Below are 25,416 nucleotides of genomic sequence, written 5' to 3'. Positions count from 1 at the left end.
ACTGCTATGTTTACATTGCAGGGTTAATCCAACCTCTAGTGGCTGTCTACCTTACAGCCGCTAGAGGCGCTTCTGAGACGCTGAATGTGAAAATTGCATCCAGCGTGCAGAAAGTCCATAGGAAAGCATTGAGAGATGCTTTCCTATGGACTGTGTGAATGCGCGCGGCTCTTGCCACGCATGCGCATTCCGCTCCAGTTAGGAACTGACTTCGGTGGGGGAGGAAAGGTCACCAGTGCTGAGGGAGGGGTTTTAACCCCTTCAGCGCCATGGGAGGGGAGCCCAGGGGGTGGGGGGGGGTCCTAAGGATGATATAGTGTCAGGAAAGCAAGTTTGTTTTCCTGACACTATAGTGATCCTTTAACGGATCTTCTTCCCGAAAATGCAAGCATTTGTAGAGATGACTAAGCTCGTCATTTTTTAACACACTTTCTGCCCATGTTTTGGGGGGCAATTGGATTGAAGTTTGTTTAAATACTTATGAGAACATTCAATCCTTTTTGAGAAAGATGAAACAAATCTTTTTTTTGTACAGTTCATTTCAATTCCAAATAGAGCTACCATGAGAAACAAAGCGAAATCATTGCTCCCGACACCATTCACGAAGCTACAAGTCTAATATGCATCCGTCTCTTATTCTGAATGTTATGCATAGGCAGAACTTCAGAGAATGACAGCGTGGACAAAACCTATGTAATACTATTGGCAAGAACAAAAAAAAAAAAAACTCCCTTAACCTCTGAAACCTCATTGCAAGTCAAATAATTTGTCCCTAGACGGACAAGAACATCCAATTCCCTTTCCTGCTTTGCTTGCTTAACAATATTACAAATACGTCCCCTGTCTCTGCGAGCAGTAGCTCCAGGAAGACATCTCACAAAGCCACTATTGTCCAGTTTCACACTTTTTAGGATAGATCCCCAACAACAACAACCGCCAACTCAGGCCTCACCCTGTCCTTTTTTGTCATTGGCTGCAGTCTTAAACACCTTAGACATAGAGGACGGTGGTTGCTCAAAATTGTTGCCAGAGTTGGTCTCCATACCACCACTACATTCTGAAAGTGCCGAGAACTAATTATGAAGAGACAGACTGAGCAACATGCCTTCTGCTCACAAGTTCTAAGTCTACCAGATCCTACAGCATTCTGCCATTCCCAGGAAGCCTCTGCAGCAGTGGTTTTGCAACATAGAAACATAGAAACATAGAATGTGACGGCAGATAAGAACCATTCGGCCCATCTAGTCTGCCCAGTTTTCTAAATACTTTCATTAGTCCCTGGCCTTATCTTATAGTTAGGATAGCCTTATGCCTATCCCACGCATGCTTAAACTCCTTTACTGTGTTAACCTCTACCACTTCAGCTGGAAGGCTATTCCATGCATCCACTACCCTCTCAGTAAAGTAATACTTCCTGATATTTTTAAACCTTTGTCCCTCTAATTTAAGACTATGTCCTCTTGTTGTGGTAGTTTTTCTTCGTTGTTGTGCAACAGTCCCAGCCTGAGTTTGTTAAACAGATAATTTACATTTCTGTATAGCTCAGACAAGGGCTCAACAAATTCCAGGTGCCAGGTCACCATGGCGACTAGAAATTACGCCCTGGCGCCAGGGATTTGTCAGCCCTTGAGCAAATGGGAACAATGGAGCCAGCCAGGGGAGCAGTGCAGGCGGCCACCCGTGGGAAGCACTGCGGGCCTCCACACTGAAGCCTGCCTCCATGGTGGAGATCATCAATCTTTATGATCTCAGCTAAGCCAATGCTTGCCCATTGCTCAAGTTGTTACTGTATTGAAAGTGGTTTGCAGTTCTCGGACTAGATCAAAACCTGTGAACGTAAACCGTGAAAGAAACACTTAACTGTATTTTTATGAATACATTTGTAATAATGAAACAATAATAAATATTACTCGCAATATTTTAACACAACTCTCTGTACCGGCCGGTTCCCTTCTAACGGGACCGGTCAGGTGAAACGCGGCGTCAGGGTTCTTGTTAGTGCTATTCTTTTGACAGCACACAGATTCACTATCAAGCTTTTATTTTTATTTTACTTTAATTTTATTTTCACCTTATTTCTTTATTAAGCGATCATGCTCATTACTTTATGGTTCTGTACCCATCAGAGGGACTAGATTATAGGTGCCCTCTAAGGCACTTTGAGCCATTAGTTCATCATCATGGAGTTTAGACATTCCCTCGCTATTAACTCGGGCACCGCTGCCAACTGAACTTTTTCCAATTAATCTTTCCAGCATTGACTTTAGCCAACTGTGTAAGGGTTTAGGTTGAGACTCAGACCTTTTACCTTTTGACCTAGTGTCTCATTTATAGTGCGGCAAATCTTACTCACAGCTGACTCGGGCAATTTTGTTAAAATATCAAATTTAAAAAACTTCTTTATATTTTCACTTAAGAGTTGGTGGTCTAGACATTGGGTGATGTCTTAGCACCAAGTTAATCTACAGGGATTACTCTAATAGTTAAGACCTAGGCTTTAGGTGTCACTTTAGCACCAAGGGAATTTACTATGATTAATTTAATAGTCTAGACCTAATTTCTGGAATATACTGTCTGGTTAATCCTTATCACATCTACTATTTCAGTAAGCATATGGACCTTCGCTATTTCTTCTGACAGAACCCACCAGTGTATAATTACGGTTTCATATACACTGCAACCTAACCGTTTAGGTTACCTCTCCCTCCCTACATTTACTTTCAGTACTAATCTGTGCCCTCTCGTTAAATATCCTGACACAGACATGTGCAGAGTTATATCTATTCCAGTATTAGTTTCGGTTTACCTGATTCCCAAACAGGTTGCATTGCTAACCCACAGCAACCAGTAGTATCATATTCTACATTGGCAACTACGATCAGAATACCTTTTCTTAGATTCTCTGTAGAGACAGGTCTTTACAATGTTCTATTTTCCCGATCAGACCACTCACCTGTTGTACAGAAGCACGCTTGCAATATACTAATACATTTGTTTTATTTTATTTCCCCAATATATGGTTTTAAGCTGACACTCTTATAAGAGATTGTCTTTTCCCAGTTTCCCCCCTCAGCTACTCTATTTCTTGTGTATCCATTTTCAGTTTCTATTTGGGGTTACCCCCTATTTCAGCGTACTATTTTTGACCTTAGGCTCATTCTCTTTTTCTTACATGGCAATATGGGCACAATTTTTAAGCACCACTGAAACTGCTAACTTTCTGGCACTTTTTCCACAGACCACAGCACTTCTTCACATTTGTGGGAAAGTCTAGGCTGCTTAGTTGAGTAAGATGGATGTTAAACACCCCCCAACCCCTCACCCTTTAATGAAAACAGTTAGAAAGAAGTAAATTTCCCTTAAAAACATTTTCTACACTTTCTTGGTAACAGGTTTTCTAACCAGTATTTTAATACTCAATGTCTGCTGTTGGAGCATGCTGCTGTTAATCAGGTTGAGAAGTGTTTATTTCCCTTATTTTGCAACTTTTGAGACCTGTGAGTTTTGCCGTGTATAGGTCACCATGTCTCTTATAGAACCTGTGAGTCCTGTATGTCTTACGTGTTCTTTAAAAATCCTCTCAAGGAAACAATAACAGTTATGTTGAATGTATAGTTTATTGAATTTTGCAAGAAAGGTAAACATTAAGTGCATAATTACATTTGTGTACAGAATGGAAAATCATAATTGGTTACACAAGAATACAAGTGGCTTACTGAAACAAGCATTACACTTGGGTAGCATAGTTCAACCACTATTTGGTGCAGTACATCCATTTATTAAAGCTACTGTAGAACACATAAAAGTTTTTCTTAATGTTTATTTTGGAAACCTGATGTGTGCTACACCTATATAAAACCCTATACGGTGTGCAGCTACATTGCCTGAACACAACAATCACCCAATATATGCATTTGCCACCATCCAGTAAAGCTAGTGCCATATAAGAGACATGACCTTTTCAGAGTTTTAGGTTACAATTTTGATAGATGGATTTAAATGGGCCGATGTCTCAATTTGGGGGCATTTTAGCAGTTTGACTTTTCATAGGATCACAAAAGGTCTACGGTTTGTGAAAGTAAACATTCCAGAGTATCTCATATGGTACATGTTGTGCCTTAATGTGCAACCATATCTCCATCAAACAGTTTGTCAAGTTTATAAAAAAAACAAAACACAACCACTTTTTCTCTGCCCCAAATGATATACCCAGCCATAACCTGTTTGAAGCCTCTTAAAATTGAATCCCAGATTTTCTTTAGATGGTCCAGAGAAACATTGAAATTTCATTCTGCCATAATGTTTACTTGAAGACATTCTCGTTTTTGCCCAGTTTACTGCTGGAATGGCCAATATCATAAGGCCAGGAATGTTTACACTTTTCTTATGGTACATAGTTTCTTTCCCCTAAAAGAGCATTCTTTAAAAATGTATGTTTTTTTTTCCCCAGGAGGTAAAATAATTAAATGCATTCAAAACGCAGTTGAATACAGTTTGTAGAACCATGAGAACTGAAGCCTGTTTGAAGGAGTTAATTTTGCAAGTTGAGAATCAATCTACAATTTTCCAGTCATAGTCGTTTGTATAGCTTAAAAGAATCTTCTCTTTTTAGGATGCCTTTAGAAGTCAGTCATCTGGATATGGAATAATATCAAGGCCTGTCTTCCTCAGATGAGCTACAATTACTACCAGCACTTTTGTTAAGATCAGTGCCCATGAAAGCCCAAGGGGGGAAGAGCTCTGAACTGGAAGTGTCAAAAGGTGGTTTTGGTCCACAATACAGACTTTCACAATTCTATTGCTTGATTCTTTTATTGGAATATGAAGGTATGCATTCTTCAAGTCAAGAAAACCCATCCAATCCCCATGCTTCGAGATGCAGTCAAATTAGTCTCCAATCAAAATCTATTCCTGGAAACATGAATATTACATCTAGCCCAAAAGAACCATCTGGTTTGTGAACCAAAAAGATTTAGGAATACGTACCTAGGAAGTAATTTGATTTTGGCACATCTTCGGTGACTCTTGTTTAGTAAAAAGTACAGCTCATGTGAAAATGACAGATGCCATATTCGAAGATTGCACTGTGGATCATTAAAATCCTAGAGCCTAGCTCTAGATCATCCTAGCTCAAGTTAGGAAAGCTGAACTTGATGGACTCATGTCTCTTTTTAGCCTATTATACCACGTAATGTTTAACCCTCGGGCATCTTCAATGGTTAGTTCCCCTTTAGAGTCATCAACACACTGAGAAAAGCTCTAAGATGTGCTACTGATGATAAAGATAAAAATAAATAAACAAACACCCTTTTCAAAAAGATAATTCAGCTCAGTCAAGTTGAAGATGGTGTTTAAAAAGAAAAAAAATAAATAAATAAAATAAAATAAAGTTTGCCGGATTTTAATCTCTATGTTCATGTATTTTTTAAAAAATTCAGATTGAAGATAAATGCTCTAGATTTTTTAGGTCTGGTCCCTTCTTCTTGATCTTCATTAACTGTTGAAACTTCCTCAATAAGCTTAAGAAGAAAGGTTTTCTTCTGAAGAATCCAAGGATTCGCTGGACTTTGAACTAGAATCCGATTCCTCCAATCTCCTCCTCCTTTCCTTTATTTAAAGAAGTGGTAAGGTTGCATGGTACGCGATTGAAGAGCTTCAGTTGTAACATTGAGAAAGGTTTGCTGGAAGTTAGACTGAAAACATGCCAAGAATGGACTGTAAGCTTGTTTGAGCAGGGTCCTCTTCATCCTATCATTCCTGTAAGTTTTCTTGTAAACCCCCCGCCCCCCCAATAATAGTATAAAGTGATACGTAATATGTTGGCGCTATATAAATGGCAATAATAATAAATCAATGCGTTGATTACAATTTGTGCATATAAAATGTTTAGACTTAACCAAAAACGCTTTATCAAAAGACCTTTCAGAGAACGCAGTATTGGACATCTGATAAAAAAAAAAATATATATATATATATATAATAACCAAAGCAAAAAAAAAAGTAAGACCATTTAGGTAAAAGGAGGGTCTTACCTTAACCCCTTAACGACCAAACTTCTGGAATAAAAGGGAATCATGACATGTCACACATGTCGTGTCCTTAAGGGGTTAAAAGGCCTAAGGGGTGTGCTAGAGGGCTGGTGAGAGTACACAAGTAGATATACTGCCAAGCACCAAGCTGTCATTCCTGCTGGGGTTTAAACAGCCTCTACAGATTCAGATTTAAAATTTGGTGCCAAGAATTCCAGGATCGCATAGCACTCCTCAATCTCTTGGTGAAACGCTACGCCACCTGGTTTTGTTTTCCATTGCTGAACTCTGAAAGCTGTGCATAGACAGACTCTTGCTTTTCTGGTACCCTGCAAGGAATTTGGCAGAGATAATAAAAGGCTTGAAGACAGGCTTCCGCCACGCGTTGCAAGGTGGAGGAAGACCAGGACCCACTGCTTGAATCCCACCTTCATACCACCGGACAGAGATCCCCATTAGCCACAGCTGCCTCACCTGGCACAAAAAGGAAAATGGAAAAGTGACACTATTCTACAGAGAACTGGGGCAGTTTACATGACAAAGTCTTTAATACCCTATAGGGGAGGAGGTAAGGGACAAGTCTAAAAAGTTTTATATTTCTACAGCAGTCCTGTCTTGGAAGGTGGAAATCCTATGGTTCTTGTACGGTTTCTAACCTGTCTGTGGGAAAAGGTTCTTTCAATAAGGAAACACGTGGTCTCACTGGATCCTGCATAGACATCAATGCTGTACTCTTGAGTATGAAAGTCAAGCGAGGTCTTGAAAAGGGTGAAATGGGGGAGGGGTTGGAAGGGAGTGGCGCCAATGAGGGACAAGTTCAGGTAACTAAAACCTACCTTCCCTGCCCCAATGGCTATAAGACTCCTCTACCCTCCCCCCACAGTGATACTTCTGTTAGGGGTGTTTGCATATTATGCAAGACGGTGACAGAACAGCTTTAATTTTCATAGATGGTTTGAAAGGTTATCATTGTAGCACTTTGCTAGTGAAAATATCCCACAAAAGGCCTACAATTTCTTAATGCAGGCATGCCATGGTATCTCAGAACGGCACATTCTGAATGTTACCATGGGCAATTTTTCCACCAATTTGTACCAAGTGCAGTGATAAACTTTTTTCCTGTTTTTTTTTTTTTTTTTAAAACAAACACATTAAGATGTTGCTGCATATTTTGTAATTGCTGCGTGTGCTATATAACACTTAATAATGTTGCTCAGCTATGTGTTCGGAGTACAGCAATATCCCCATGTGTACCTTTGCTAGATATAGGTTTATTTCCAAGGGACAAATTTTAGACATAGCCAATTTAGTTTGCTTTTCTGTGTCACCACTTTGCACTGTGTAGAGTACATCTTCAAGTAATTCCAAAAGCAGGCTAAGAGTGGCAATTTTCCCATTGGTTCACATTATGAAAAAAAAAAAAAAAAAAAAAAAAAGCTTTCGTGTGTTAATTTATGTCTATACTTGTGTGGGCGGACAGCCGCAGACCCACTCCGTTTCTTTTATCGCACCTGCTGCTCGGACTATCTCCTTGTACGGTGTTCCGGATCTCCAATGGCGGTGGAACGTATACATGCGCTTCACCGAGGTCATCGTTGTGGGCCTCATGTTAGTCTTCAACTGGAACGCACGTGCGTTCCAGTACTCTATTACCCAATGAGTTCCTTTTTTCCTTTCTAGATATTTTTCAGTTGTATTTTAAGTACTTTATACAAATCAATTAGGGTTGAAATTTTAGGGCATAAACCGCAGTACGGGTACTGTAAATACGATTTTTGGACCAAATAACCCATTGATTGGCTTCTTTATTATCACCATTAGCATTGTGAGTGCCCAGAATTGCTGGTGGGTTACCATCTCTCTTTTCTACCTGTAGGAGTGTCTGGATTTTGAGCAAGATATTGCATGGCAAAAATGTCTGTCTTGTTGACCATTTCCCCTAAAATATCAAACATCAACCGGCACTGGCTATCACAGAGACCACATGTGCAATTACAGGGCGGTTTGCTGTTGCTTTTTAAGACACAGGAGGAACCAAGCAACAGGATTAACCCCGCAATCTCAGGTGCCATGAATATCTAGGACATGATTCCATCATGGGTCTTTAAAGGACCACTATAGGCACCCAGACCACTTCAGCTTAATGAAGTGGTCTGGGTGCCAGGTCCAGCTAGGATTAACCCTTTCTTCGATAAACAGAGAAACTGCTATGTTTAGAATAGGGTTAATCCAGCCTCTAGTGGCTGTCTCATTGACAGCCGCTTCCGCGCTTCTCACTGTGATTTTCACAGTGAGAAGACGCCAGCGTCCATAGGAAAGCATTGAGAATGCTTTCCTATGGACTGGCTGAATGCGCGCGCAGCTCTTGCCGCACATGCACATTCAGCAGAGGACGACGACGAGAATGATGAGGAGGAGGAGGAATAGAGTTCCCCGCCCGGCGCTGGAAAAATAGGTAAATTTAACCACTTCCACCCCTAGAGCCTGGCGGGAGGGGGCCCTGAGGGTGGGGGCACCCTCAGGGCACTATAGTGCCAGGAAAACGAGTATGTTTTCCTGGCACTATAGTGGTCCTTTAAGGAAAGAACATCATTAAGAGCTCTAATATTCGAAGGTCTTCATGCTTGGTTTCATCAAGCAAAGCTAATGATTTGCATAAAGAAGTGTTGGATTCAATGCATTGCAGAAATTTCCATGCATGCGCCATAGGTCCACTATGTTTCAGAGACCTGGAACAGAGTTTTTAATTTCAAATAAACACATACACAAAACGAGAGCCCAGGAACCAACACACAAAACAAAAAACCCATACAGTTCAACACCAGTAAATATATTTTTAACGTTGGAGTGTTTTATTAAAGAAGTTAATTTAAATTAAAAAAAAAAAAAAAAAGACTGCATCCATGAAAAGAATACAATTTTACTAGGAGATTTATAAGCAGTATTTGCGAAACCTTTTATTTATTTATTTTTTGGATTTCACCATGTTATTCAGTAACCATGAATTCATTTTGTAAGTGGACTTACCCATACTTTCCAAATAAAGACACTGTAGTTCCACCAACAGGAACGGATTTTCCAGGACCATAGATATCCCAAATGGTCAGTGCCACCTGTGCATTTCTTGGTAAGTCAGGGTACTTAACAGGAAGTGTTAGCCATTCGTTCCAACTGAAAGCAAAGAAAAGAATAGTAAATACAAACAAAAGCAGAAATAATTATTCTGGAAAATGTATCAGCCACAAAACAACTCAGCTAAAAACATGCGTTTCGAAGAAAGTTTATTTTAAAAGGGACACTATAGCCATCCAGACCACTTCAGCTCAATGAAGTGGTCTGGGTGTCAGGTCCCTCTAGGGTTAACCCTGCCTGATGTAAACATAGCAGTTTCCAAGAAACTGCTATGTTTACATCTGGGGTTAAGAGCCTCTAGTGGCTGTCTTCCGGACAGTCACTAGAGGTGCATCTGCAATGATTGAGGCATTTTATGCCTCAATCACACAGAGCGTCCATAGGAAAGCATTGAAAAATGCTTTCCTACGGACACTTTGAATGCGCGCGCACGAAAGGATGCTGACGTCGGCGGGGGAGGAGAGTTAAGGGAGCACGGCGGGGGGGAAAGGGTGAGAAGCTGAAGGAGTTTTAACCCCTTCAGCGCCACGGGAGAGGACCCTGAGGGACTATAGTGTCCCTTTAAACTTTGGCCCATAAAGCAGTATGCCATTTCTTAATGGGTCACACGTTTGATGCAATGTATAACTTGGGTTACAGTTCATTATGGTGAGATAGAGAATATATATACATATATACATACACATACATATACATATACACACATACATATACATAGGAAACATGGGGGGATGGTTGAACTCACCTAAACATGCTTAAATGGGGTGCTGCTGGGGGCCATATTATACAATAAACAATACACAAGATCCAGCGCACTCTCCTATCTACTAAACAGCAACTTCAATGTTGACAGATTATTAGTTTGTAAAAGTTTTTTTTTTTTTTTTTTTTTAAACACCTAATCTAGGCAAAAAAAAAAATAGGGATTTAGTTACATTATATGATCATACATTGCATAAGCCTGCCACAACGTCAATGTACCCCATCTTTGGCAGGTCCTACTCTCACAGTCTAATGTCTGCTCTTATGAGATTAACCACTTACCGTATATACTCGAGTATAAGCCGAGTTTTTCAGCCCATTTTTTGGGCTGAAAAACCCCAACTCGGCTTATACTCGAGTCAGAGTCTGTATTATGGCAATTTGCATTGCCATAATACAGACTGGGGGGAGAGGGGTGCTGGCAGAGCTGTACTTACCTTTCCTGCAGCTCCTGTCAGCTCTCTCCTCCTCCGCGCCGTCCGTTCAGCACCTCGGTCAGCTCCCAGTGTAAATCTCGCGAGAGCCGCGGCTCTCGCGAGACTTACAGTGTGAGCTGATAGAAGGAGCTGCACGGACGGCGCAGAGGAGGAGAGAGCTGACAGGAGCTGCAGAACAGGTAAGTTACAGCTCTGCCAGCACCCCTCTCCCCCCACTGAACTGCCACTGGACCACCAGGGAAGGAGAGCCCCCCTCCCTGCCATGTATCAAGCAGGGAGGGGGGACGAAAAATAAATACAAATATAAATAAAAAGAAATAATAATAAAAAATAATACTAATAATAATAATAAAAAAAAAAAAAAAAAAAGGGGGTATAAGGACCACTGTGGGAGGGGAGGGGGGGTATAAGGAGCACTATGGGAGGGAGGGGGTGGGATAAGGACCACTATGGGAGGGAGGGGGGTATAAGGACCGCTATGGGAGGGAGGGGGGATAAGGACCACTATGGGAGGGAGGGGGGGGATAAGGACCACTATACCACTATGGAAGGGAGGGGGGGATAAGGACCACTATCGGAGGGAGGGGGGTGGGATAAGGACCACTATGGGAGGGAGGGGGGGAGAAAAGGACCACTATGGGAGGGAGGGGGGGATTAGGACCACTATGGGAGGGAGGGGGATAAGGACCACTATGGGAGGGAGGGGGATAAGGACCACTATGGGAGGGAGGGGGATAAGGACCACTATGGGAGGGAGGGGGATAAGGACCACTATGGGAGGGAGGGGGGGATAAGGACCACTAGGGGAGGGGAGGGGGAAGTAAGGACCACTAGGGGAGGGGAGGGGGAAGTAAGGACCACTAGGGGAGGGAAGGGTAAGGACCACTAGGGGAGGGGTGAGTCAGGACCACTGGGGGAGGGGGGTGAAGGAACACGGGGGTGGGGAGGTAAGGACCACTGAGGGAGGAGGAGGGGAGGTCAGGACATATGGGGGGGGCAAATATCCTTGCACCGGCCCTGCACACACTGCATTCATACACACACTGCACTCATACACACACACGCTGCACTCATACACACACACGCTGCACTCATACACACACACGCTGCACTCATACACACACACGCTGCACTCATACACACACACGCTGCACTCATACACACACACGCTGCACTCATACACACACACGCTGCACTCATACACACACACGCTGCACTCATACACACACACGCTGCACTCATACGCACACACGCTGCACTCATACGCACACACGCTGCACTCATACGCACACACGCTGCACTCATACGCACACACTGCATTCATTATACACACACTGTAAATAAATATTCAATTAATATATTTTTTTAGGATCTAATTTTATTTAGAAATTTACCAGTAGCTGCTGCATTTCCCACCCTAGTCTTATACTCGAGTCAATAAGTTTTCCCAGTTTTTTGGGGAAAAATTAGGGGCCTCGGCTTATATTCGGGTCGGCTTATACTCGAGTATATACGGTACTTGGGAAAAAAATTCCATCTGAGGCTCTCTGCAGTACAAGGCTAAATAGGGACCTGAGATGAGGCACCTGTAACAGAGGTTTTTTTGCCTAGATTAGGTGTTTTTTTTTAAAAAAACACCTAATCTAGGCAAAAAAAAACCTCTGTTACAGGTGCCTCATCTCAGGTCCCTATTTAGCCTTGTACTGCAGAGAGCCTCAGATGGAATTTTTTTCCCAAGTAAGTGGTTAATCTCATAAGAGCAGACATTAGACTGTGAGAGTAGGACCTGCCAAAGATGGGGTACATTGACGTTGTGGCAGGCTTATGCAATGTATGATCATATAATGTAACTAAATCCCCATTTTCTTTGCCTAGATTAGGTGTTTGTAAAAGTTTTTTTTTTTTTTTTTTTTTTAAAACGAATAATCTGTCAACATTGAAGTTGCTGTTTAGTAGATAGGAGAGTGTGCTGGATCTTGTGTATTGTATATATATATATACATATATATATATATATATACACACACATACATACATACATACATACATACATACATACATACATACATACATACATACATACATACATACATACATACATACATACATACATACATACATACATACATACATACATACATACATACATACATATATATATATATATATACACACACACACATACACATACACATACACATACACACACACCCTGTTCCAAATTATTATGCAAATTCTATTTAAGTGTCACAAAAATTAAATATTTTGTTTTTCAGTTTAACTCATGGATGGCATTGTGTCTCAGGGCTCTTTTGAAAACAATCACTGAAATCACTGAAAACAATCTCGGACACCTGTGATAATTAGATTACCAGGTGAGCCCAATTTAAGGAAAAACTACTAAAGGAGGGTGTTCTACATTATTAAGCAGAGCACCATTTTCATGCAATATGGGGAAGAAAAAGGATCTCTCTGCTGCCGAAAAGAGTGAAATAGTTCAATGCCTTGGACGAGGTATGAAAACATTAGATATTTCACAAAAACTTAAGCGTGATCATCGCACTATTAAGAGATTTGTGGCTGTTTCAGAGCACAGACGGGTTCGTGCAGATAAAGGCACATTGAGGAAGATTTCTGCCAGATCCATGCATCGGATCAAGAGAGCAGTTGCTAAAATACCATTACATAGCAACAGACAGATATTTGAAGCTGCTGTCCCACGGACATCAAGGTGTAGAGTCCTCCTGAGTCTTGCAACTGTGCATAAACCTTCTATTCGGCCACAACTAACCAATGCTCACAAGCAGAAGCGGCTGCATTGGGCAGAAAATTACATGAAGACTAATTTTCAAACAGTCCTGTTCACTGATGAGTGCCGTGCAACCCTGGATGGTCCAGATGGATGGAGTAGTGGATGGTTGGTGGACGGCCACCCTGTTCCAACAAGGCTGCGACGTCAGCAAGGCGGTGGTGGAGTCATGTTTTGGGCCGGAATCATGGGAAGAGAGCTGGTTGGCCCCTTTTGGGTCCCTAAAGGTGTAAAGTATGTGGAGTTTCTGACTGACCACTTTCTTCCCTGGTACAGAAGGAAGAACTATGCTTTCCGTAATAAAATCATCTTCATGAATGACAATGCACCATCTCATGCTGCAAAGAATACCTCTGCATCAATGGCTGCTATGGGGATAAAAGGAGAGACAGTCATGATGTGGCCTCCATCCTCCCCTGACCTCAATCCTATTGAGAACCTTTGGAGCATCCTCAAGCAAAAGATATGAGGGTGGGAGGCAGTTTACATCCAAACAGCAGCTCTGGGAGACTATTCTGACATCTTGCAAACAAATTCAAGCAGAAACTGTCCAAAAACTCACAAGTTCAATGGATGCAAGACTTGTGAAGCTGCTATCAAATAAGGGGTCCTATGTCAAAATGTAACGTGACCTGTTAAAACGTTGTTATAAGTTTGATTGAAATAGCTTTTGATTTCAGTAAATATCCTGCAAACACAACAAGTGACAATTTTCAGTTCTTTACAACCTATAAAGTGTTTTAAAACTTACTGTGCGTAATAATTTGGAACAGTGCATTATAAGTTTATGTTTAAAAAAAATACGGTTATCATTAAAATTTGAATTGTACTCTTAATAGTTGATAAAATAAGTGTGGCGAAACCGACCTCGCCACGTGTACTTGGAGGGGGCTGCTTGCCCGCCTCTTGCCTTTGGACTATGGACCCGACTTTATGTGAATGTGTTAACCCAGATAGCTATGCCATGGAGCCCATTCGTGTAGTTAAAGACTTCGGCTCCATGGCAATTGAACTGTGTGAATAGGATCTGAGCGCTATTTGGTAGTTTTGTGCGCTCAGATCCCAGCTATCTGGGGATATGTGACATGTCTGTGTTTTATGTATAAAATGTGTGTGTATTTTATAGTATTTTATTGCTTTGTGCTCACCATGTGCATAATGGAGTCTTGTCTGTGTCCTGGGAGATAATTGAATTACTTCTCAATTATCTCCAGAATAGAAGACTCTGAAACTGGTCTGGGCCGGAAAGCCATGCTGGCAGGGGGTTTTAAAATATATTTTACTAACTTCTGAACCCCTGGTCTGATTCATGCCATTTGATATGTTGTTCCCCTGAATGGATTGATTGTGAATATGTAATTTTTATGTGAATTGGATGTATGGTTTTAGAGTTATGAAAGTTGGGTAAAAAGAATGTTTTAAACTGTATGTATAATTGGATTACCTCACAGGCTAAGGGGAGGGAATCTGTGGGATGTAACCATTGTGTGATTGGTGTATTGTAAATCCCTCCCTTGCATGGGAGAATCCTTCATAAGACAGTGTGTGAATAAATCTAGGAGTTCCTGCTTAACCCTCAAAGTTGGGGGAGGTTTTATTGTATGCTGTTCCAGTTTGACTGCTAGGAGTGTAAACCTATTCATATGGTTTCCTATTCAACTGTCTACAGCATTCATATGCTTGAGGATTTACACGCTTCTCTGATTCGTGGTTGTGGTGTCTGCTGCAGTGCTTGGAGTCCTCAGGAAACGCTAGGAGCATCCATTAACGGAGGCACCCAGTCGGGGTGCCCGTCGATCCGTTACAATAAGAATTATGCTGACTTATTTACATCAATTATTTAGGTAAAGGAGAAAAATATAATTTGCATAATAATTTGGAACAGGGAATATATAATTTATATTTGATTTTCTCACCCCTCCTGGGTGGTATATTTATTCCTCATTCTCGGGTCCTCTACCAGAGGCCTGGGAGTCTGAGGGTTCTGCGCAGTATCTTAGCTGTTTCTAGAACTGCACTTTTCTGGACAGCGATCTCAGATGTCCCACCTGGAATCCAGTGAAGCCACAGCACCAAGAGCTCCTATCACAACCGGGACTACTACTGCCTTTACTTTCCACATCCTTTCTAGTTCTTCTTTCAGTCCTTGGAATTTGTGGTTATACCAAGGACTGATAGATAGATATAGAGAGTATAAGAGAGAGATGTCTATATCTATCTCATTTATTTTTTAGGTTGAGTAACCAACCTGATGCTGATGAGTTGCATTAACAACAAAACAGCTGTTTCCTGAGTGGTTTCAAAGCTGTTGTATACAGCAAACACAAACCCCAAGTAATCCATGTTTAAAATGGAATGAGGAGGAAAATGTGTGATTCTTTGTTGAACCAGTTTGCATATGCCCACCCAGAATCCTTTGCAGTAGTAACATCACTGCAAATTCGAGATTTCTGTGGGAAAATCAAGTCTTAGCATGACTGGTGTTGCATATCTGTGTTTAACAATGCATTGACTATATATATATATATATATATATATATATATATATATATATATATATATATATATATATATATATATATATATGTGTGTGTATGTATTTATAAAGGCGTGCCTGGAGTTGTGGGAGGGGCCAGTGCTGATATAAATCCTCACCCCCTGCCCTATACTCCTCCTAGGCTTTCGTTTCATTTCGAGTCCCACCCACCACTCCACCTTTTTTTTAAATTATTATTATTTCACTTAATCTACCTTCCTTGGTGGGCCCACTTTATTTACAGGTCTACCAATACGTTGGTTTCAGCACACCTCAACCTAATTAGTCATACTCCTACTAGTATGAGAAGGTATCAATTATACTTATGGCTGTTATTGTCCTGACCACAAATTATATATATTTTCTCACACACACACACACACACACAATATACATATACACAAACTTTATATGTTTAGAAAATTAAAATAAATTAATGAACAGGAAAATAACTGTTTTTGGTTATCAATCTTTGCTCCGCCATGAGGAGTAAATAAATCAAATATACATACATATCCCTAAATCCACCCTCTCTGCTCTCCTCCCAACTCAACAGGTTTTCCTTTATTGTTCCAAAAATATGTTTGTACCTGTCATAACTTATAAAGGAACACTTTATAAGAAGAATTCAAGCATTTAAAACCAAACCTGATATAGAACTTAATTTAAAACCTTTACTAGGAAACAACTCTAGTGGCCAGGGCTCTAAATGTTAACTTGCCCCTAGCGAGTGAAAATTTAGTTATAATGAGTAGAAATCAACTGCACTGACTCCATCCAGTTTCTTTTATAGCATTGTGGCTTTAGAGATCACCAATTAACAGTTTAATTACCTCATGAGCTACGATGTGTTTGCATATAACCCCCAAATCTCTGGTCACTACTTCAAATATGCCCTGCAATCCTTTTGTCTCAACTCCCCGTGACCACCTTTGGATTCTAAGCTCAAGAATTAGATTTGAATAAAAAGTATTGTATTTGCTTTTCTCTAGTCTTGTGGTGGGTTTCAGGTCAATAGTATTTTATTAATTTTAGTACTTTTGTTTTGATTTTTGTTGGTTTTTAATTTATGAATCAAACTGTAGAATACAAACTTCAGTGTTTCTGTACAGAGAATAGAGCTTGCAAAACACTTGTGACTGGAGGCAGAAGGACACTTTACAAAGGTCTCTAAATAGCTACTATGTCTAAGTCATCCTGTGCTCATTATAGGTGCGGGGTGCTTTTAATGTGTTTGTACACTGTTAGTGGTTGTGTGCTCTCCTGTCCTGCTGATGCTTGTAACAAACTAAGTGGATTTTGAGCCTGTATAGCACCCTCTGTTGGTAGCAACAGCAATATGCACTACTTGAATAGCAAAGCTAGTTACATAGCTGAAAAGAGACTTGCGTCCATCAAGTTCAGCCTTCCTCACACATGTTGTTGCTGTTGATCCAAAAGAAGGCAAAAAACCTAGTCTGAAGCGCTTCCATTTTTGCCACAAAACTACGAAAAAATTCCTTCTTGACCCCAAAATAGCAGTCAGATGTCTCCTTGGATCAAGCAGCTATTACCCCACTAATTAGAAATTATATCCCTGTATGTTATGTGTTTATAAGTATTTATCCAATTGCAGTTTAAACATCTGTAGTGACTGACAAAACCACCTCTTCAGGCAGAGAATTCCATACCCTTATTGCTCTTACTGTATAAAAACCTTTTCTTTGCCTTAGATGAAGTCTCCTTTCTTCCAACCTAAATGTGTGACCTTGCGTCCTATGTATAGCCCTGTTTATGAACAGATTTCCAGATAAAGGTTAGTACTGGCCCTGAATATATTTGTATAAAGTTATATCCCCTCTCAGGCGCCGTTTTTCCAAACTAAACAGATTGAATTTTTTTAACCTTTATTCATAGCTAAAATGCTCCATTCCTTTTATCAATTTTGTAGCTCGTCTCTGGACTTATTCTAGTGCCATAATATCTTTCTTTAGAACAGGCGCCCAAAATTGCACAGCATATTCAAGGTGTGGTCTTACCAGCGATTTATAAAGAGGCAAAATTATATTTTCATCCCGAGAATTTATGCCCCTATTTATACATGACAAAACCTTTCTGGCCTCAATTGTACATTGAGGCCAGAAAAACCTTTCCCTCAATTGTACACCACTGCAGAATATGATGGTGCTATACACATACCAAATAATAAGTAGTACAAAGAAACAACTCAAAAAAACACAAGAGACAAACCAAAAAAAGGCATTCCTTGCAGCAAGATATTAAAGGACCACTATAGGCACCCAGACCACTTCAGCTTAATGAAGTGGTCTGGGTGCCAGGTCCACCTAGGATTAACCCTTTCTGCTGTAAACATAGCAGTTTCAGAGCTAGGTTTACTTTATGTTTATGCTATGTTTACTTTAGGGTTAATTCAGCCTCTAGTGGCTGTCTCATTGACAGCCGCTAGAGGCGCTTCCGCGCTTCTCACTGTGATTTTCACAGTGAGAAGACGCCAGCGTCCATAGGAAAGCATTAAGAATGCTTTCCTATGAGACTGGCTAAATGCGCGCGCAGCTCTTGCTGCGCATGCAGCCGATGACGGGGAAAGGAGGAGGAGAGTGGGAGGGGGCTGGAGAAAGGTAAGTGTTTAACCCCTTCCTCTCCATCCAGCCCGGCAGGAGTGGGACCCTTAAGGTGTGGGCACCCTCAGGGCACTATAGTGCCAGGAAAACAAGTATGCTTTCCTGGCACTATAGTGGTCCTTTAAGGATGAATCTGAACGGCTTTAAAAACCATGTAATTTCAACGCCTTGTTTGAAGATTCACACGGAGTCTACAACCCCTCACAAGTAACAGAGGGCAAAAAAATAACTAGTAAGAAACCAGGTCGGATCACAAATGAAAGAGGCAGAAATAATGGAATAGCTAAAATAGAAGTGCCCTGGTTGCCCCACCACTGTAAGTACTCAGACCATTTTAAAAAGGACTTTAAATAAAAGCAAGAGGAGAGAATCAACCTGTGTGCGGTGATATGGAAATGAGTAGATTCTAGGCAGTGGAGAAAAGATGGATGAGAGGATTGGCTGGACTGTGAATTCTGGGAAGGATTGAAGAATGTCAATATGGATGATATTTTCAACTTGTCAAAAACTCCACAGAATTGTAGCTCTTAAAACCTCTACCATTGTATACATAGTACAGTAATGGTAAGGAATAGCTGTACTTACTTCCATCTGGTACTGAAAGCTTTGTAAGATGTCCTCACTGGCAGAGCCAAGGGCTTCCCATCAGCAAAAACTTGGCAGGTAACATAGAGATCGGAGCACTGGTCTTGGTACAGCCCTGAAAACCGGAGCATTGGATCCTCAAGCACTGCTCTGTAACTTTTTGGCTCTCGTTTTCCTTCTAAACTCCCTCTGCAAGCACAAAATAACAGGATTCAAATTTATCAATAGCAACAATGTTAGAAGCAGTCAAAGCAACATTGTTCTACTACAAATTATTATTACAAAATAACAAGGTTCACTAGAGGTTAGCATTATAATGACAGGCAACAAAACCTCAGGGTGATTCATTTTGCAGTATACCACAACAACCTCGAACACTCAAAAGAGAGAAGCCACACTCCTAAATTGGCGGTCATCACCAAGGGATAACAGATCACTGTCAGCATAGCCTATAAAAGGCTATATCATTAGTGCTGCCCTACTTACACGGACCAGGCTGGCATATTCTGGGTACCACAAAACACTAAATCCAGATAAAAACTAACTGGTAATCTGGTCAGTCTTCTAGAAAGAGATAAACAATACATCATGTAGATATTGTAAAGCGCTACGGAATCTGTTGGCGCTATATAAATGGTGGTAATAATTATTATTATTATTATTATTATGTGTGAAGAAATCTTATTACATTACAACCAAAATGTGTGCTTGACAAAGCCCTGTACATAAATGATCAGCAACAAAACCCACAAACACATTGAGGGAACTGGATTTCCAGAGTATGTAATCATGTGGAAATAAGAGCAATTACCACAGAGCTCCAAGACAGAGCTCTACCAACACAGAGCTCCACCAGAAGCCATTACCACAGAGCTCCACCAGAAGCCATTACCACAGAGCTCCACAAGAAACCATTACCACAGAGCTCCACCAGAAGACACCAACACAGAGCTCCACAAGAAACCATTACCACAGAGCTCCACCAGAAGTCACTCACACAGAGCTCTCAGTTACCAGCACACTACAAGTCCCAGCATGCCCTAGTCCCATTGCCCCCATGCAGGAAGTTCACAGAGGACCCGCTCACTGCCTGCAGACTCACATTTTGAGCTCCACGCTGACGTTCAGCTCCCAGCTGTACACATAGTTAAACCTGTCAGCCTCCGCCATGCTGCTCTGACAGCTCTACCCGCGAGTTCCGGCTCCGGCAGGAAAAACAACAACACCGCAGACCCGCAACGACCCGGCAGCTTTCATCTATTGTCTGCCGCGGGACTTCACGGGACTTCCGCTGTAACTAATGGCAACGGCGGATCGAGACCAATCATCGACCAGCGAGCGCACCCGGCACGCCTCTAAGGGCGTGGCCCTCGAATACTCCAATCACTAGAGACATAGAACATCATCCGCGAACAGACTGTGCCTAATGCAGGGCATTGGGTTGATGGGTCGGTGGCCATTTTATCGGAGCCCAAAACTTATTGGGCGGAGAGTTACTGTTACAGTTGTTTTCGAACTCTCGTGGTTTTTTTTTTACACCATCTGCCTGTTTACAAACAGCGGAAACAGCTGGTGACGCCGCCATGTTGTGGTTGGACACACTGGGTCAGACTTGGTGTGTTATTACACAATAGAAGTGAAGCCCAGTCATTCGCATGTTCACAATTAGAATGTAAAAGTTACATATCAACATTTATTGCAAATACACATATCATGTAATTGTTTAGAAAATGAATTCCATTTCTTTCATATTGGGGATGGGGAAAAACAGATAAAAAAAATAAATAAATAACTTAGTTGACCAGATCAGGAGGAATTTTAAAATACTAGAAAGTATAAGGACCTGAGAGACCCACCCAGAGCCAGAGGGGGAGGGTGGGCTCCTGACTGACAGATGGTCCATCCTGGTAACCAGGTTTCAGTACTGGTAGCCGAACATTCAATATGCTCTGAAAAGTCTTTTCCAAAGATCTAGTTAGAGTCCGGAGTAGTGGAAGTAAAGGGTCCCGTCTTTATTCCAATAGAGAGAGAGAAGCGGTCCAAACTGATTCTGAGAGACAGAGAGCTTGGAATGTTGCTTATATACAAGTTATCAGTTACAAACAAATGGCGGTTTAGCTGCCATCCCACAGTGTCTCCCAATATTATACACATACCCTTGGTTAACACTTATCTTGCAGGAAGGTTTAGATAAGGGGAGCACTAACATCCGTTGGCCTTGAGTTAAAAATGTTTTGCTAAACAAGCTACAAGTTAAAATTATATTGCTGATACCTAGGCAAAAAATTCGGTTCGGTTTGGCACTTCTGAAATGCGGGACCTCTGATATTCGGCGGTTCGGCATTTCCGAAATTCGGCAATTCCATAACCCTACCCCTAACCCTACCCCAAAACACTACCCTATAACCCTTCCCCTTACCCTAACCCTACCTCTATCCTTAACCCTACCCATAACCCTACCTCTATCCCTAACACTACCTCTATCCTTAACCCTAACCCTACTAGGGGTAGGGCAAGGGATCAGGTTAGAGGAAGGTTGAGGCTATGGTTAGGAGTAGGGTTAGATTCCTGTCATCATTCCCTTAATTTTACCTCCCTCTCCTGTTTTGCCACTTTTCAGATATCCGAAGCACTTCTGTTCTTCCGAAATTCAGCAATTTGGTTCGGTTCGGAACTTCCCAAATTCGGGACTTCAGCATTTCGGGACTTCGGACATTCAGTTCGGTTCGGCACTTCCGAAATTCGGACATTCTGAAGCATCCGAATGTCCTAATTGCCGAAATTCGTCTGAATTTAAATTCGGACCGAAACGAATTGCACATGTCTACTGATACTTTTGCCTATTAACTCTTCTCTTACCAGACAGCAGGCTTATCCAATATTATCAGTTGGGTTTGCATTTCAGAGTTACATAACTATATGGATATTCGCCACAATACTTAAAGGGACACTATAGGTACCCAGACCATTTCATCTAATTGAAGTCCCAAGCACACCAGACTCACAGACAACATCCTGACCAGCCCCCTACATAGCGTTTTCTGCATGGTCCTAGAACCCACTGCATGCCCTTGCACTGTGGTGCCCGGAGACAGTTCCCTGGTGGCCATGAATGTAGCACACCAGGAAACTAAAGCGGCACAGGACTCCAAAATCAGGAATGTCACCCCAAAAGTTGGTAGGCATGCATATGTTAGTCACACTGGGCAGCCAGTAATGGGCTGAGAACATCAGCTGATGTTCCCTGCCAATGACCAGTGCCCAATGCTTTCTAGTACTTTACTTCCCTGCTCAGTGCAGCAGCTGAGGCCTGAGTGGACAGAACGACACACAGAGGGACATGTAGGGGGTAGCAAGACACACAGATGGGCCTGGGGGTAAGAAAGATGAACTGGGGATAAAAGCAACACACAGAAGGGCATGGGCGAGGAAATACAAAGGAGCTGGGGGTGAAAGAGACACAGAGGGGCTGGAAAAGAGGAAAAAGACACAGAGGGGCTGCGGGGAGATAGATGGTCTGGGAGTGAAAGAGAAACATACAAAGGAGTTGGAAAGAGTAAAAGACACAAAGGGGCTGGGAGAGAAGGAGACACACAAAGGGGGGTTGTAAGAGATACACAAGGGAGGTATAAGACACACAATGGGGAAAAATAGGGGACAAGATAAACTAAAGGGGATAAGAGATTTAAAAAAGGGGATAAGAAACAAAAGGTGGGTTAAGAGGCACACATATGAAGATGCTTTGGGGGGGGGAGGGGGATAAATTTTTTTGCGGGGGGAGGGGGATCAGAGCTCTCAATATAAATAGGAGATTAAATATGTCTTACCATATATCTCACCATGCATAAGGCAATCCAGAAGGGACTTTAGCAGGTAAAACACATTGTCGTCCAAGTAAATGACAGGTAGGTGACAATACATGTCTGCACTCTGTAAGCTGAAACTGTCTCCGGTGAAAGGTTACGCAGTAATCTACATTAATATATTTGCAAACTCCTAAAATTCACTTACTGATAACATCCCCTTTAGTTCAATCCCTTTTCTCACCTCGACTCCTCTTCCTATTGTTTCTCACTCTGATCAATCTATACTTTCTCTTTTATTCCTTTATACTAACATTATTTTAGTCATTTCCTAAGTCACTAATATTAATAGTAATCTAAAATAATTCCTCATAATTACAATGTTAAAGGGACACTATACTCACCAGAACATCTAAAGTGTAATGTTTAGGAAGGATAGGAAAAACAAGAAGAGTGGTGGGGTATGTTTGTATGCAGGGCTGGCCTTAGGCCATTAGGCGCCCTGTGCGACAAGGCTTCACGGCGCCCCCCCCCCCCCCCCCCCCCCCACTCCCCACCATGTTGCCTGTATACAGTCACACACACAGGCACAGGCAGACAGTCACACAAACAGTTACAAGCAGACAGTCAGACACGCTCAGTTACAGGCAGACAGTCACACACACACACACACAGTTACAGGCAGACAATCACACATGCTCAGTTACAGGCAGACAGTCACAGAGCCAAACACACAGTTAAAGGCAGACAGTCACACACAGTTACAGGCACACAATCACGAACAGTTACACACAGCAGACAGTCACACATGCAGGGAGGCAGTCACACACACAGGCAGGCAAACAGTCACACACCCCCCCACACAGGCAGGCAGTCAGACACACACACACACAGGCAGTCACGCAAACAGGCAAACAGTCACACACAGGCAGTCACACACAGGCAGGCAGGCACACACACACAGGCAGTTAGACAGACAGTCACACACAAGGACAGGTAGTCACACAGACAGTCACACAGGCAGGCAGTCACACAGACAGTCAAACACACACACAGGCATGCAGACACACAGGCAGGCAGATAGTCATACACAGGCAGGCAGACAGACAGTCACACACAGGCAGGCGGGCAGACAATCACACAGGCAGGCAGTCAGACAGTCACACACAAAGGCAGGTAGTCACACATACAGGCAGGCAGACAGTCTCACACACACACAGGCAGTCACACACACACAGACATACAAACTTACCTCATTCCATTTTGGCTGGAAGGGGGAGTTGTTGTCCTTCCTTCATCCCTCTACCTGTGCAGGGGCTTCGGGTATGTATTAGCCCTGCCTCCGCCTCGTGATAAGCCCCGCCTCCGCCGGTTGTTAAGCCCTGCCCCCGCTGCCGCAATTTATTTTATTTTTTTAATAGATCCTGGTGGAGAATAATTAATCCTCCACCCAGGTACCTATTTTAGCTCCCCTGACACCGGCCAAGTGCAAGCTGTGTCGGCCACAGGGCGCCCCCTGTTCCATGGCACCCTGTGCGGCCGCACAGCTCGCACACCCCTAAGGCCAGCCCTGTTTGTATGTCATCCATGAGTTAAAGTCAAATCTTAGGCATGTGGAGTGTGACAAGGAAAATGTGGAAGCTTTATGGGAAGATATCTGCTTGGGGCAAACAAAGGGAAATCAATTATTGGTTGGGATATGTTATAAACCACCTAATGTAAATATTAAAGGAACACTATGGTCACCTAAATTACTTTAGCTAAATAAAGCAGTTTTAGTGTATAGATCATTCCCCTGCAATTTCACTGCTCAATTCACTGTCATTTGGGAGTTAAATCACTTTGTTTCTGTTTATACAGCCCTTGTCACACCTGCGCTGGCTATGATTGACAGAGCCTGCAGGAAAAAACAACTGGTTTCACTTTCAAACAGATGTGATTTACCTTTAAAAATTGTATCTCAATCTCTAAATTGAACTTTAATCACATACAGGAGGCTCTTGCAGGGTCTAGCAAGCTATTAACATAGCAGGGGATAAGAAAATTTTAATTAAACAGAACTTGCAATAAAGAAATCCTAAATAGGGCTCTCTTTACAGGAAGTGTTTATGGAAGGCTGTGCAAGTCACATGCAGGGAGGTGTGACTAGGGTTCATAAACAAAGGGATTTAACTCCTAAATGGCAGAGGATTGAGCAGTGAGGCTGCAGGGGCATGTTCTATACACCAAAACTGCTTCATTAAGTTAAAGTTGTTCAGGTGACTATAGTGTCCCTTTAATGTGGAAGAACAGCTGTTAGAGCAAATTGGGAAAGCTGCAAATTAGCTTAACACGTTAATTATTGGAGATTTTAATTACCCGGACATAAATTGGGATAGAGTGACTAGTTCTTCAGCAAGGGGAATCAGGTTTTTGAATGTGTTAAATTACACCTTCATGTCACAACTGGTACAATCACCAACTAGAAAGGATGCTTCTCTGGATTTCGTTATAAAAACAATGTTGATCTTTTGACCAACATTTAAGTAGTGGAGAATTTGGGAAATAGTGATCACAATATGGTAATTTTTTTAATACATTCAAAAAAGCAAAAGCATGTGGGGTATACTAAAACACCAATTCAATAAGATTAGGGCAGCTCTACAACATATCGACTGGCATAAACTCCTAAGTGAAAAAAAACACTGAGGATAAATGGAAGC

General features: G+C 41.9%; 1 protein-coding gene across 1 annotated transcript in view; it reads right to left on the bottom strand.

Annotated features, from left to right (window-relative positions):
- PIK3C3 (phosphatidylinositol 3-kinase catalytic subunit type 3) overlaps window positions 1–20,182 on the bottom strand; it is a 134,954-nt gene extending 114,772 nt beyond the window's left edge. The window contains exons 1-3 of the mRNA XM_063453842.1: window positions 20,014–20,182; window positions 18,912–19,100; window positions 9,057–9,200 (exon numbers count right to left, since the gene is read on the bottom strand). Coding sequence (XP_063309912.1) covers window positions 9,057–9,200; window positions 18,912–19,100; window positions 20,014–20,081 — 401 coding nt within the window. The 5' untranslated portion in view covers window positions 20,082–20,182. The remainder of the gene's footprint in view (window positions 1–9,056; window positions 9,201–18,911; window positions 19,101–20,013) is intronic.
- Between the last annotated feature and the right edge of the window lie 5,234 nt (window positions 20,183–25,416).

The sequence above is a fragment of the Pelobates fuscus genome, chromosome 5 (genome assembly GCF_036172605.1).
Source record: "Pelobates fuscus isolate aPelFus1 chromosome 5, aPelFus1.pri, whole genome shotgun sequence".
Classification (NCBI taxonomy): domain Eukaryota; kingdom Metazoa; phylum Chordata; class Amphibia; order Anura; family Pelobatidae; genus Pelobates; species Pelobates fuscus.
Note: the sequence above shows the minus strand (reverse complement) of the source record. Positions and strands in the feature narration are given on the sequence as shown.